Below are 14,728 nucleotides of genomic sequence, written 5' to 3'. Positions count from 1 at the left end.
AAGTATATGTTTAAGTTTATGATTTAAATATAATAGGTATACTATAATTAGTATTTAATTTGTAAATAGTAGGTAGTGATATCGTTTAATTATTTTCAAATACAGTACAAAGCCTGCACCAACAAACGTCTCTTTTTGGCCCAGTGGTTGACTGGTAGAGAATGCCTTAAGGCATTAAGTCCACCATTTGTACTTATTTTATGTGCAATAAAGTATAAATAAATAAATAAATAATAATTAACACTTATCAATAAGTAGTCATGAATTGGAACAAGTAAAAATTTTAAAAAATTGGAAAAGTAAAAAGCACTAGTTCACGAAAACCAACTTTCCGCACGGTAAACAACCACGAAAAGTAGCACTTTTTGAGCAACTGTATTAAAAAGTACGATTTTTTTATTTTTTTTACGATAAGCAATTGAAATTTGAGTTTAAATGGATTTGTTATACAATTTCCATTCTGATATTTGACTCTCCATTCCATAATAATTAATATAATAAATAAAATCATTTAATCCAGATAACATTGATCCATATGTAAAACATAAATAACGATAGTTTTGCCTAAATTGTTAACTGAAAGTACCCTTAAGAAATACTATAAAAATGTATACTTGGTCATGTTTAAAAAAAAACACATGCATTTTACTTTCCTCGTATTCGAAATGAAAAGTAGAGTGTTTAACTCGGGTGAAAGGCACTCATTTCATCCCTTGGTTAACAATCTACTTTAGTACAATAGGTACTACAAACACTGAAATGTTTCCATTTCAACACTACTTATATATGTACGTACCTCTCCCGTCGAATGATGATCCATAAGACAGTCAATTTTATATGAAGTAGCTGTCACGTAAAACGTTTGACTGTTTGTAAACATTTATTGGAAATTTAACACTTTAATTTATTTAGAAATATAACATTACATTACAAAACTTTCTAATTAAAAAACCGCAAATCGATGTACAGGTTAGCCGTTTGGCACACGCATACTAGAGGTCAAAACAAAATTTTTGACACGCAGTTCCTAAAAAAATTTCCCCGTGGGGGGGGGGGGGGGGGAGTGGTAAAACATTTTTTTTTGTATGGAAAAAAAATTTTTTTTTCCAAAACCTTTTGTGTGTAGTATCATGCGAAAGGGCTTTTTGAGGCGATTCTAAAAATATATCACATATATAATATCACATATAATATAATATATTTCGGCCATTTTTTTTAAATTACAATAAAAAGAATTTTCGAAATATACCAAGTTTGGGCTCCTCCAGATACGATATGGCTGATTTTTTTTTGTACAATATACCACAAATGATACGTGATATCCTCATATCCAACCCCAAGAAAGCAATTTTGAAAATTATATCATTAACATTTTTTTTTTAATTTTTCAATTTTACAAACTGACACAGTTCTACTTCAATATCTATTTTACGAGACTTATGGAACTACTGCAGATACGGTACATATTAATCATAAAATGATACGTAATATCCATATATCAAACGGGAAATATCTCTTTAACCCTTTAACTGCGCCTTTTCATCGGTTGGTATAGTTTGTTTTGTTTTTGACACAAAATAATGTTTTACCACTCCCCCCCCCCCCCCGGGGAATGTATGCGTGTGCTAAACGGCTAACCTGTACATCGATTTGCGGTATTTCTTTGTAATTTGGGTCGAGCGGCTTCCGCTATTTATAATCCGAAATACACTTTAACCCCTTTTTAACCCTCTCAGGGGCTGAATTTTCAAAACCACTAAAATTATTTTTCGTATTTTCTAATATTTTTTTGCTCATTAGCGATAAGACCGCCTGTTGGCTACCATAGTTTAAGTGCTTAATTTGTACGTCGTGTTCCTTTTTATATTGGTAGCGATAAAGAATATTTGTATTGTATTGTATTGTATTTTACTATTATACTAAAATCGTTCCCGTTACAAACTTTTAACCCCTTTTTAACCATATTAGGGAATTAATTTTCAAACACGCTGAAATTACTTTTCTCATATTTTATGAAAATGTCTTGTTACGAAGTTTCAAGTTCCTAACGCTGCGTCTTACGTAAGCGAACAACTCGCAAACGCGAAGCGAAGCGGCGCGGCGCGGCGGGCCCACGGCGTTCGCGTTCGCAACGAGATCGCTCACTTAGGACACTTCTATAGGTATCAAAGGATTGATTTACCCCGCGCCGCGTTGCTTCGCTTCGCATTCGCGTTTTGTTCGCCCACATAGTACGCTGCGTAACATAATAAAAAAAAACGATCCCCATACAAACTCTCACCCCCTTTTTAACCCGCTTAGGGGATGAATTTCCCAAAACGCTAAAACAACCTTTCTTTTGTTTTAATATAATACCTATTCACGAAGTTTCAAGTTCCTAACTTAAAATAATACTTGATCCCCATACAAACTTGCATTCACTTTTTAACCCCTTTAAGGGGCCCACTGACTATCAGTCCGCCCGACGATATCGGCCTGTCAGTTAGAACAAAAATTTGACAGTTCCGAACAACTGACAGGCCGATGTGCGTCCGGCGGACTGATAGTCAGTGGGCCCCTTTAGGGGATGGATTCCCAAAAGCGCTGAAATCACTTTTATTTTATTTTAATGTAATAACTTTTCACGAAGTTTCAAAATCGTAGCTTAAAATAAAACTTGAACGCCATACAAACGTTCAACCCATTTTTAACCCCCTTAGGGGTTGAAGTTTTCAAAATCGCTTCTTATCTCTTACGCTTTATAAATGCAACCTAGTGTGGAATTTTCAACTTTCTCGCTTTTGTAGTTTCGGCTCTGTGCTGATGAGTCAGTCAGCCAGAACACGTGCATACATATTATTCGTACATATTATATATTAATAAATAAATTATTCGACGGGAGAATAGGGGCTTTAGTAAAGCTGCTTAGGTTTATTAACTATATCTTAGGGATGTGGTGCGCAAGGTTTATTTACAGCTTGACAATCATATGCTCACTCATGCCAACTCATGCTAATTTCATATGATCACGCCAACTTCACTTACACCTCAATATACGAGTATTAGTGTGCGGATTGTAGGTAGGTATAGTATTATACAGATATGCGTATGGATTGGGATTACAATGGCATACAGCTCAATGACTCCGTAAACCTGACGCATCCCGCTACGTTCGAAGACTAAATTTTGATTCACTCCCAATCAAGTGCATTGATGCGGATGGAAGCTTAGGGGTGTAATTCCATTTGCTTAACAAACGCGGGAGAGTCGACGGTAAAAGTGAAACAGTAAATGTGGGTCATACATTCGCAGATTTTTGTTTTGTATTTTGTTTCAAAAGTTAAGGATAAGGTCCGGACGTAATTTTGAGCTTTGCCTAAATCGTGTAGATTTATTTCACAAAAACGTTTTCAACAAAAACGTGTCTTAGAATTTACACAAAAACGTTTTTGATACACCAGTCATTGTATAAATGTTCTAAAGATGGCATGGGACACAAGGTATAATAGGGTAATTTTGGAAATTGGGTATTCACTCACTCATATCATATTCCGTAATAAGTCCCTTTTCAGAACTGTCCTAATTTTTTAGTGTTTTCCTTTCGAAATTACGCGAATATTCCTTATTGAAATTTCCATTTGAGACAGGGCTAAAAAGTGGTTTTATAAATCCTTTAGACTTACAAGCGCCCTTTGAGCATTATGAATTTAATCTTTATTGCTCTAAAGAAAAACCTGTCTTACAAAAAAATGGACTACATTCTGCTGTGATGATTTAAAATATATTTTCTGTTGTAAGCAATATTATTCATGTCGAATCCCTTGGGTTTGGGTTAATTAAACGACCTTAAGACGAAAGTGGAGGACCCTTGCGAAATCGCCTTTTCATACAAACGTAGTCCTTATTTTCCTCTCTGAATATAACATTATTGAAAATATTTCGAAACAATTTGCTGTGTATTAACCACTAGGAGTCAAGTCTAAAAGGTGTCAATGTTGATACCATAAATGAATTCAGCACCCCTGATTTATATGAAAACATTACCAAACCCGGCCTAGCAGCTTTACTGATGTAGATAATCAAGATAAAAATGAGAGCCCTAAATAAACCTTCAAGAGCGGATATCTTAAAAACTATACAAGATATCGAAAAACTTGACTGAATAAAACTTGTAAAAAATTAAATCTCTTTTCATTTTGTATAAGTGGCCAAGTCGCTCAGACGCATAGTTTCCGAGATATAATAAAAAAACCGAAAAATGGAACCTTCAAACCCCCCTCTCCATCCCAGCACCAGGGTTACGGCCGGGGTCTTTTGATATGTTCATCTCCTAACTAGTCCAAACAAAGCTACGAAGTTAAAAATTGTGTTCCTAGCATTTCCCTCTATACCTTCTTATTGCTTGGCCTACACAGCCATGTTTGATTTTTTTAATTTTTAATTATTATAAGCATTTAATTTTTTTATGAAATCTGTTTCTCCTATTTTTTACAATAATCAGAAAATCGAAAAATGTCAAACGTAGGGGCATATCTATGGTTGGTATACATCAAATTATATAAAAATATTTTCCATAATGTCAATATCCACAGAGGAAAATGGGGACTACGTTTGTATGGAGAAGTCAGATTGTACCTAGTTAAAGTCGAACCAAGACAAGCCTGCAACGATTTTGATAGCACACGCAGTGTTATTTTAAACGTCAAACTTCTATGAAATTATTACGTATAAATAACATTTGCACTGCGTTTGCTATCAAAATCGTTGCAGACTTGTCTTGATCTAACTCTAACAGTTCTCTTTGTTTCTAACAATGCAACGGGATAATGGTGCTCCAACTAGGGTTTATTCGTGAATAATTTCGCTTTGCTCGGTATCCTAGCTAAGCAAAGCTTCTACTATGGGTGCTAGGCGACGATATAAATACTTATATAAATAGAAAACACCCATGACTCAGGAACAAATCTTTGAATTTATTTGATAAATTCATGAAAACAAAGTAAGTCGCAGAACCGATGCACGATGACGAGTAAATCCCCAAGTTTACAACAATTTACTATGTAATAGGCTGCCTCTAAAACCTATTACTAAACCTATTCATTAAGTTGATTGAACGAGATTGAATCACAAGAGTTCAAGTATGATCTAATGAAAACCGATATTACATTCGATAAGCCAAACATCGTGACAGTTCTTCTAAATTCACTGGCATATTTGAAAATTTGTGTACCTTCGTATTGACGAGTTTTGTCACTTATTTAATCACAAGCGACCCGCCCCGGCTTCGGGTAATACAAAACCTTAACAAAATATACACATAAACCTTTCTCAAGAATTACTCTATTGATAAGTGAAAACCGCGTGAAAATCCGTTTAGTAGTTTTTGAGTTTATCACGAACATACAGACAGACAGACGCGGCGGGGAACTTTGTTTCATACTAGCGACCCGCCTCGGCTTCGCACGGGTAAACCTTAATAAATTATACACCTAAACCTTCCTCAAGAATCACTCTATTGATAGGTGAAAACCGCATGAAAATCAGTTTAGCAGTTTTTGAGTTTATCGCATATAATATACATGTATTGAAGCAGCAGCAAAATAAATCGGTTTGGGTGAATTTTGGAACCCAGGCACGTTAGAACCTTGGGTAGGTCATACACACATAATGTCATAGTATAAGATAATTTTATAAGGGAAATCATCCCTCAATGGGAGAAAGGCGCCTCTGTGAGGGATGACAGTTTGTATAAGGGAACCGTTGATAAGTTACATGCGGACAAATTCGCAAGCTGTACCTTGTGTTTAATCTGTATATATTGAACACATGGAACTTATGTATTATTTATAATGCAGGTCCGATGTACTGCCATCATATACTCCATATATTTGAGGAGTGTTGAGAAAAGCGCAGAAGAAGAACGGATACGGACGACCACGACCAGTGGCCCCGAAGTGCGGCAAGCTAAGATCTACTCCGTGCATCGGCAGCCTAAACCTAGTAAGTACATCCTTTTGTACATTATTTGCCCTCAATGAGAAGATACAGTATATGCACTCACATACTTAGTAGCAAGTGCTAACAAAGTATTATGAAAAACAAAAACATATTTCCCCATCCCCATTCATACGTTAATCGAATAATGGAACAAACAATCATAATATAGACAAAAAATTGTACATACCGTTTAACAGTTAATGTGCTGATGCATATTGAACTTTCATAAAGGCAGGTGCAAGCAATGTTAACAGAATTTCAGTCGTTAATATCTGGCAGAACTCCATTAGTAAAACTGCCTCTGGCTGAAAGTATTAGTATCGGCTAGTGGCAGTTTTACTATTACAGCCAAACCAGACCCAGAGCCAGACCCTTTCGGCAAATTCTTCGTGACAACGGCCCATGCAACATGTTAGACCACTTAGCGCCACTTGTACCATCCCACTAACCCGGGGTTAACCGGTTAAACCGTTAACCCAGTGTCAAATTGTACTGGTAACTATGGTGTCTTCAGGTTTGACAGGTTAACCCCGGGTTTATTGTTTATTATTGTATACATGTACAGTACAGTGAGGGTTAGTGGGATGGTGCAGGTGGCGCTTAGATCATTCGAACTTCATACGCGAGAAACGGTTTAATTAGAAGAGCATGCAGGATGTATGATGATAAATTTCAAAATATAGATATTTTCAATGAAAAGTTTTGTAGCTTCAAATGACTGACCTTGAAGTGAGTCATTAGGCTTTTGATAGTTAACTTTATTGCACTTTTTGTCTGTTTTTACAATTTGTTTATCCATTTTTGTTAGAATTGAAGAGTATTTTTGTAACATCGATTTGACAACTTATAATTTCTATTTCTTGTTTAATTTAGTACTTATATAAGTTATATGGTTTTCATACTCTATTTAAGGAAACTGTAGGTTTATAAGTCTGATTACCCTATACTGTAACAATTTATTGATATAAGGCCAGGATTACACTTGTAAGTTTTACTTACGTAAGTAGGGACAAAGCTATTTGCTAGAATGAGATAACGATATTAATATCTCATTCTGTAGTATAGCTGTGTCCCTACTAAAGTAAGTAAAACTTACGAGTGTAATCCTGGCCTAAGAGACTGTTTGTTTCTATATAAAGGGGCCCACTGACTATCAGTCCGCCAAACGATACCGGCCTGTCAGTTGTTCGGAACTGTCAAATTTTTGTTCTAACTGACAGGACGATATCGTCCGGCGGACTGATAGTCAGTGGGCCCCTTAAGGAAAAAAGCAAAAAAGAAACCATTGTCATTTTGAATTGAGAACTCCGCTTCAATGAGAATGCCGTTGGGAGTTAAATATCAAGTTTAGTATGATGTCTATGTTAGAGCCAAAGTGCTCTACATCTACATTGTCGTTGGTCGTTTACTTCTGTGCATGTACGTACTGTACAGCAAGATACGGAATCCTGCAAACAAGCTTCTGTACTGAAAGTTAGGTCATATTTATCTGCAGTTTGCAGTCTTTAAATAATAAAAATATGTGATTGACGATGACGGTTGGAGGGACTGGAAATCGTGTGGAAACTGTGGAAGGTATTTGTTGCATTACTATCAGGGCATTTTTATTTAAACTGGTACAGTTACGAGTAGCATCCACAACAAGTGTGGTTTGACTGGTTTGGCGACAGTCAAAGTGACGAAATATAATCGTTTCAACACTCCATTGTTTCTCACTATATAGGAATAAGTAATTGGATGACACCAACTTTTTGATGCTGACTTTAAGGCCTAATTCAATTATTTTTTTTAATATTTTTTTTTTCTAACGCCTGGTCAAACCTTGTTTCGTTTCTTTTCTGTTGACTTTACACAAGCAGTAAAACCGCTTCCCGTATGCGTATACGTATACGATACCGTTACATGAAACACAACACTTTGTGCGCTATAACGGAAACAGAACCCCTAATGTAAATTTCATTAGATAGCGTGACGAGCGTTCGCGTTTGTATGGGATTTTGAACAGCGCGCCAAGCGGGTCGTTTTAGAAACTCAAAATCCCATACAATATGACACTTAACGCAAACGCGTACGTCACGTCACGCTATCGAATGAAATTTACACTAGGGGTACAGTAGAGATGTATGTGTCGTTGTCGCCATTACACACTTCCGATGCAATAAAGCTTATCTCTGAGTGGCTTGCGGCTCAGAATACCATAAGATACAGATTCAATTACGATTTGGAGCAGATAGTGGGCGATATGCTGGTTTCACTGTGCACGTTACGAGTTTAAATATTTCTACACAAGGAGGCAGCGAACCAAGCTTCAATTCACTATGTTAGTAAAGACCGACCGTATCGAAGTGGAAAATACTAAAAATCCAGTTCATAATCAATTATTATTTTTTACACCAAAATAGAAAAGAAAACAAAATAAAATATTTATTAGAAACATCGTTACAAGTCGGTCTGTAAATCAACATTTAAAGCATTATACTTATAATTAACATATCATTATTTGTGTATAATTAACATCAACATTAATGTATATACTAGATATTACATTTTGTACATATATTTCATACATTTATTTATTGTTTACTAATTCATTTACTTATATCATAAAATTGCACCTGCAGGAGCCATTGTTTAAGTTTGCTTTTAAATACATGTGAGGAAGGTGCATCTCTGATGCTGTCTGGTAGCTTACTGTATACCATACCATGGTTGCAATAAACGGTTATGATTATATTAGAGGGCCGAGGACGTAGACTGACCGTTTAAATTTCGCGAGCTTGTGGGGCACGGGGGCAAGCCGGCCCGTGTTTTTATATAAAAAGTTATGCAGCATTCCATTGCGATGTTAATTGATGTTGAGATTTAAAAACCAGCCAAGTGCGAGTCGGACTCGCGTTCCAAGGGTTCCGTACATTACACAAATTTAAACAATGTATTTTTAGGGGTCGGATCAAAAACTAAGTAATTAAGTCCGACTCACGCTTGACTGCACATTTCAAATAGGTTTTCCGGTGATCTATAGGTAAAGATCTATTTTGTGTATTTTTTTCAAAATTTTGACCCAGTAGTTTCGGAGATAAGGGGGGGGGGAATGGTAATTTTTTGCCTATTTTCTTGAATAACTTCTAAACTATTTACTTTAAAATTATAAAAAAATATATTTGAGATTCTCACAATGAGCTCTTTCATTTGATATGTAACACGATATAGTTTGACAAACTTTATTTTTTAATTTTCTCATTTACCCCCCAAAAGTGGCCCCCGTGTTTAAAATTAATATGTTTACGTTACATGTCCATCTTTGGGTCACAAACTTACATATGTGTACCAAATTTCAACTTAATTGGTCCAGTAGTTTCGGAGAAAATAGGCTGTGACAGACGGACAGACAGACAGACGGATAGACAGACAGACGGATAGACAGACAGACAGACAAACGCACGAGTGATCCTATAAGGGTTCCGTTTTTTCCTTTTGAGGTACGGAACCCTAAAAAACCAATAATCATTAAGAATCATCATCATTCGCTTGCCCTTGTCCCATTCACTTGGGGTCGGCGCAGCATGTCTTTTTCTTCCATACCTCTCCTGTCACCCGTCATCTCATCATTCACTTGCGTTAGTTTCATATCATCATAGAGTAACTTATACTAGAGCGGTACTGTCATAGTAAATTTCGTAACCCCAGTAAATTCACTGCCATCTGTCGACACACTTTAAAACTATAAATGAAGATTTATAAAAATACGATAGAATGTATTTAAATATAGATAAATGATTTTTTTTATTTGCATTAATTATTTTTATGATTTTGACCCATGTTCTTTCACTGATATGCGTTAAAATTATAAATAACAAACGAAACGGTCAACGCCCTCTATACGAGTGTAGGCCAAAACTAGTGGCGCCCTCTGATCGAGAATCAAATTTTCGTGATTTTCGAGGCATGTTTTTTCCTTAGACTGTATCCATCTATTACGGAGTTATATCTATCTTTGATATCATCTTTTCCTCGGTTTTCCTCTCCTCGTACCTCCCTCCACATTCATTCTTAATACCTTTCTCGTCACATGACTTTCATCCCTCCGCATCACATGCCCGTACCATGCAGGCGATTTGCCCTTACTTTTTCTGTTATGGGTGCAACTTTCAGGCTTCCTCTTATATACTCATTCCTTATCCTATCCATTCTCGTCACGCCACACATCCACCTTAACATTCTCATCTCCGCTACATGCAATCTCTTTTCATCCGTCACCCTTAGTGGCCTAACACCTTGATCCATACATGACGACAGGTCTTATGATCGTTTTATAAATTTTACCCTTCAACCGAAGGAGCATACGGGCGTCACAAATGGTTCCCGTAACCTGTCGCCATTTCATTCATCCTGTGCTAATCCGGTTTTTCACGTCACGTCACGGTCAATATCGCCATCGCACTGTACGCGTGAACCGAGGTACTTGAAGTCGGAGCAGACCGGCAATGTAACGCTATCGAGTTCTATGGCAATATCGCAGTATATACATTTGATATTTATTTAAACCGAAAACATTATAAGTATAAAAGAAATTTATTTGTTTTAGAAATGATTTTAACTAAAAATCTGTTATATGTATTTTATTTTGAAACCTTGAGTATTTGATTGTTTAAATGTTAAATAAAAGAAACATACACCAATGTTATCTTGCCTGGTGTCGGGTCTCATACCTACCTTGCAAATCAACGGCAAATAAGTCAGTCATCTTTATCAACATGAATGAGTGAATTGACTAATGAAGTTATTATTTCCTCTCTTTTATTTCAATAAACAACTACCGGTATCGACAACATAAAACAATAACTTTTTATTATTTATAACGCTAAAAAAAACGAAGTCTATTAAAAAGTGCAAAGACCGTAGATTTTTATCTGACTTCGTAGTCCAGATAAAATCTAAAACGAGAAATTGTTTAGTTTTTTTTTCGTCGAGCATTTTCACTAGTGGCTGTTGAATTTGTATACCGGTCACGATTCACGGGCTGTTTGTTCAGCGAGCGGGCGATATGCGCTTGAAATATCGTAGCGGTTAGGCGTGAAGCTTTTTGTATGCTAGGAATTGCAAATTCATTTGTTTTGCTGTGACGTAAAGGGCTTAGATCCACACGGCCGCCGGGCACTTGCGATCGGATGCCGACGTCTGGCCCGATGACCCTTGCAAGGGTCGTTTTCCGTTAAGTAATGTCATTAACGGGTCTAACGGTAACGTGATTTAATTTCATTATTTTACCTTTTTCCGACGCTTCAGCTAGTTATCGTCAGTTAGCTGTCGTTTAGTTATCGTCAACTTGGGGACCAGTGATTCAGATGTTGAAACCAAGGGATCTATCTTCGGACCAGTGTGCGGATATTGTTAGTGAAACGGGTAGATACATTTATTTGTCTACCCCGAACATTTATATAAAGTTTAGTGTTGTTTACTAATTATCTGAATATGGAGTGTCTCAAGAAGAATATTTTAACGCTCAACCTTGAATAATCGAAAGCAGTGCGTTTCCGTCTTCCACACTCTTCAAAACCTCCGGATATTACCGATACAGTGGGGGTCCACACCCGCCCCCCTGAATCCACAACTGCACTTGTACCTCCCTCTCTGTAGTCATAGACATAGACATAATTTATTGGTAATAAGATATTACAGGTCACAATTTTTTAACTTATTTCTACACATCACCTATTCCTCAACATTAGTTATTTAGGCGTGTATGTGGATCACAAGCTTGATTGGTCGTCGCATATTGACGCTCTATGTACTCGACTCCGTAAGTTAATATACATTTTCAAGCAGCTTCGGCACGCTGCATCTACTGAAATCCCCTCTCGTCTATCAAAGCTTGTGCCAAGCTGTCATCACGTATTGCATCCCAATGTGGTGCGGAACCTATAAAACCACACGACTTAGGGTAGAGAGAGCGATGCACTTCAAAAAACGCGACTACCCTACAACTCAACTCTACTTATAGTCCAAAGTGCTCTCTGTAAGGCTGATATACCTGCTGCGTACAATTTTGAGATAGCATTAATTAGTGCCATTTAATAATGCCTAAAAACGACAGGGACACCCTGTCTGTAAACCGGTGTCTTGCCGCACAGCGTTTGGCCGTCGTCAGATCGAAGCTCAAGGCGTACGTCTTTATAACAAAATCAATAATTTAATCGCAATTTATAGCCTGACAAGGCGGGAAGTCAAAATTAACGTACAAGACTGGCTGCAAAATTTAACATTTGTATTTGTGTGACTGAAAACTCCTCGTTATAATAACATACACACAGGCAACTAGCTAACATAATTAGTGTATTCCTATATAACTATTTAAATAACTTAAATAACTATTTATAGCAATTAGTTTAATGTTTTACCATCTTACTGCTGTTACACGACCTAAACATTTTGTTTCGACATCGAATTTGGACGAACTCTAGCCCCTAAGGCACAGGTGCTTACCTAGTTTAGGAGTCGAAAGTTTGACCTCTCCATACTGTCATGTTTACAAACCCTTGTGTATTTGTTTATTATGTAACGGGCTCTTTATGTACAATAAAGTATTTTATTATTTGAATTGACATTTTGCTGGGACGTCAGTTTTCGGTGACCACAGCTAGTGCAACCTAGCTGACACGTCCGAAAAAGGTAAAATAATGAAATTTAATCGCGTTAGACCCGTTAAATGACATTAATTATGTGTACAAAACGCGAGAGTTTAAAGTGTTATATCGTTAACAATATTTAAAAAAATATTGTTAAAATGCTAAAATATCGAACATTGATCATTTTTGGCAATTCGAGACCATTTTTAGGGTTCCGTACCCAAAGGATAAAAACGGGACCCTATTACTAAGACTCCGCTGTCTGCCTGTCTGTCCGTCTGTCACCAGGCTGTAACTCATGGATCGTGATAGCTAGACGGTTGAAATTTTCCCAGATGATGTATTTCTGTTGCCGCTATAACAGCAAATACTAAAAACAGAATAAAATAAATATTTAAGGTGGGCTCCCATACAACAAACATGATTTTTTTGCCGTTTTTTGCGTAATGGTACGGAACCCTTTGTGCGCGAGTCCGACTCGCACTTGGCCGGTTTTATTTACGTGTACTATTGTTGACGAAGTTATTTTATTTCGTGAAACGGAAAACGGCCCTTGCTCGGATCCGACATCGGGCTCCGTTCGCAATTTAAGTGTGGATCTATTAACCGCTCGAGGTGCTTAAGTATTATAGGAAAGTTGCCAGTTTTGGATTACTAGCGTATTAATTATTGTTTCTACTTCTAGAAACTTCTAAAATAAGAATAGTTAGGTAATGATACAACAAAAATTAACTCAAAACTTGCCAAAGGGGATTTACTCGTGTATGTGTATAGTTGACAAAATTGAATCAAATAAGTTACTCGACAATGACATCTATTTATGTTTAATCTTCATGAAAGTAAAATTATTTGTGTATCACATTAATCACGCTATCTACTTAGTTATTTAAGTCATCGCAAGTCAATGAAAGTAATAGAGATTTGATGGAATCGAATTTTAATTACAATTCATGATTGTTATCCGTGATTAAGCATTCTTTGCATCGAGTCCTTCGACCCGTTGTTGCAAAGAGCGTGTTAAAATGAAACTATAGAAATAAAACTATGAAAACGGATTATATCGCGTATAATGAATTTATAATACATCCCGACGTTTGACCAGTGACCACGAACGCTGTAAAGGGTTCGAAACGTCAGGATGTATAAATTCAATATACGCGATATAATCCGTTTTTATAGTTTTATTTCATGAGTAACTATCGCGGTAACTGAAGACAATAATTATTATGAAACTATAGCTTATTCAATATTATTTTTTTCAGATGCTAGTCCAACCGTCATGTCCAGTAGCTCATCGGCCAGGATCGTCCCGTTGGTCACATTACTTCTTCCAACAGTGCTAAGATAAACGTCACAAGGAAACTAGGTAGACAATGTAATTAATACAGTTTTCTACTAAATTCAAATTTATCATACCGAAATCGTGTTCTGACTGACAAAAATCTCTATTTCCGCTGTTGTTAAGAATTAGTAGTTGTGCCAACCCGAATTTATGTATTTCATCAAATGAAATGCACTGTCATTATTCTCTTCTAGTTTAAGTTTAGTTTCTAAGGTACATGTTGTTAAGTAGAAATCTGTTCCAAATTAAATAATACAATATATATATAAGTTGACGTATTTTATATTTTAAACGTATGATCCTATTGATCCTTATTTATAAATGAAAAAATAAAATAAAATGAAAAACTAATGAAATTGCATTACACTCGCGCTCCTAATAATGTCTTATCTGAGATATCACGTAAGTATAGTAGATTAAATACAACAAAGGTATAAAGTACCCCACTTCATCCGAGGCAATTTGCGTAAGCGTAAGCGAGGCCGATATAGGGTAAACCCGCCAGTGAATGAACACCCCCCAGTGAATGAACAAATTCACGTTTTTTGTCTAAAATAAGAAATATAGCAATTTCTACCACATCGTATTTTTTTTCTTATAAACAACTTTATTTCCTATGCAATAGCAACCCGTGATAAATTTATTTTCAACCAGTTTGAATGTGACTGGCGTTAGAAGTGTACGTGTTTCTGGTTTTGAAGTTTTGTATGGAAAAATTTGATCCTAGATAAGAACAGTGTACGTTTGGAGCAACACATTAAGTGATTATTTAATGTTTACCTGT

General features: G+C 36.3%; 1 protein-coding gene across 2 annotated transcripts in view; it reads left to right on the top strand.

Moving 5' to 3' along the window:
- LOC134744118 (uncharacterized) overlaps window positions 1-14,207 on the top strand; it is a 113,700-nt gene extending 99,493 nt beyond the window's left edge. For both annotated transcript variants that reach the window (XM_063677823.1, XM_063677815.1), the window contains exons 6-7: window positions 5,835-5,979; window positions 13,865-14,207. In XM_063677823.1, the coding sequence (XP_063533893.1) occupies window positions 5,835-5,979; window positions 13,865-13,950 (231 nt within the window). In that variant the 3' untranslated portion in view covers window positions 13,951-14,207. The remainder of the gene's footprint in view (window positions 1-5,834; window positions 5,980-13,864) is intronic.
- Window positions 14,208-14,728: the final 521 nt, after the last annotated feature.

The sequence above is a fragment of the Cydia strobilella genome, chromosome 1, assembly GCF_947568885.1.
Source record: "Cydia strobilella chromosome 1, ilCydStro3.1, whole genome shotgun sequence".
NCBI classification, from domain to species: Eukaryota; Metazoa; Arthropoda; class Insecta; order Lepidoptera; family Tortricidae; genus Cydia; species Cydia strobilella.
This window is presented reverse-complemented; position numbering and strand designations above follow the sequence as displayed.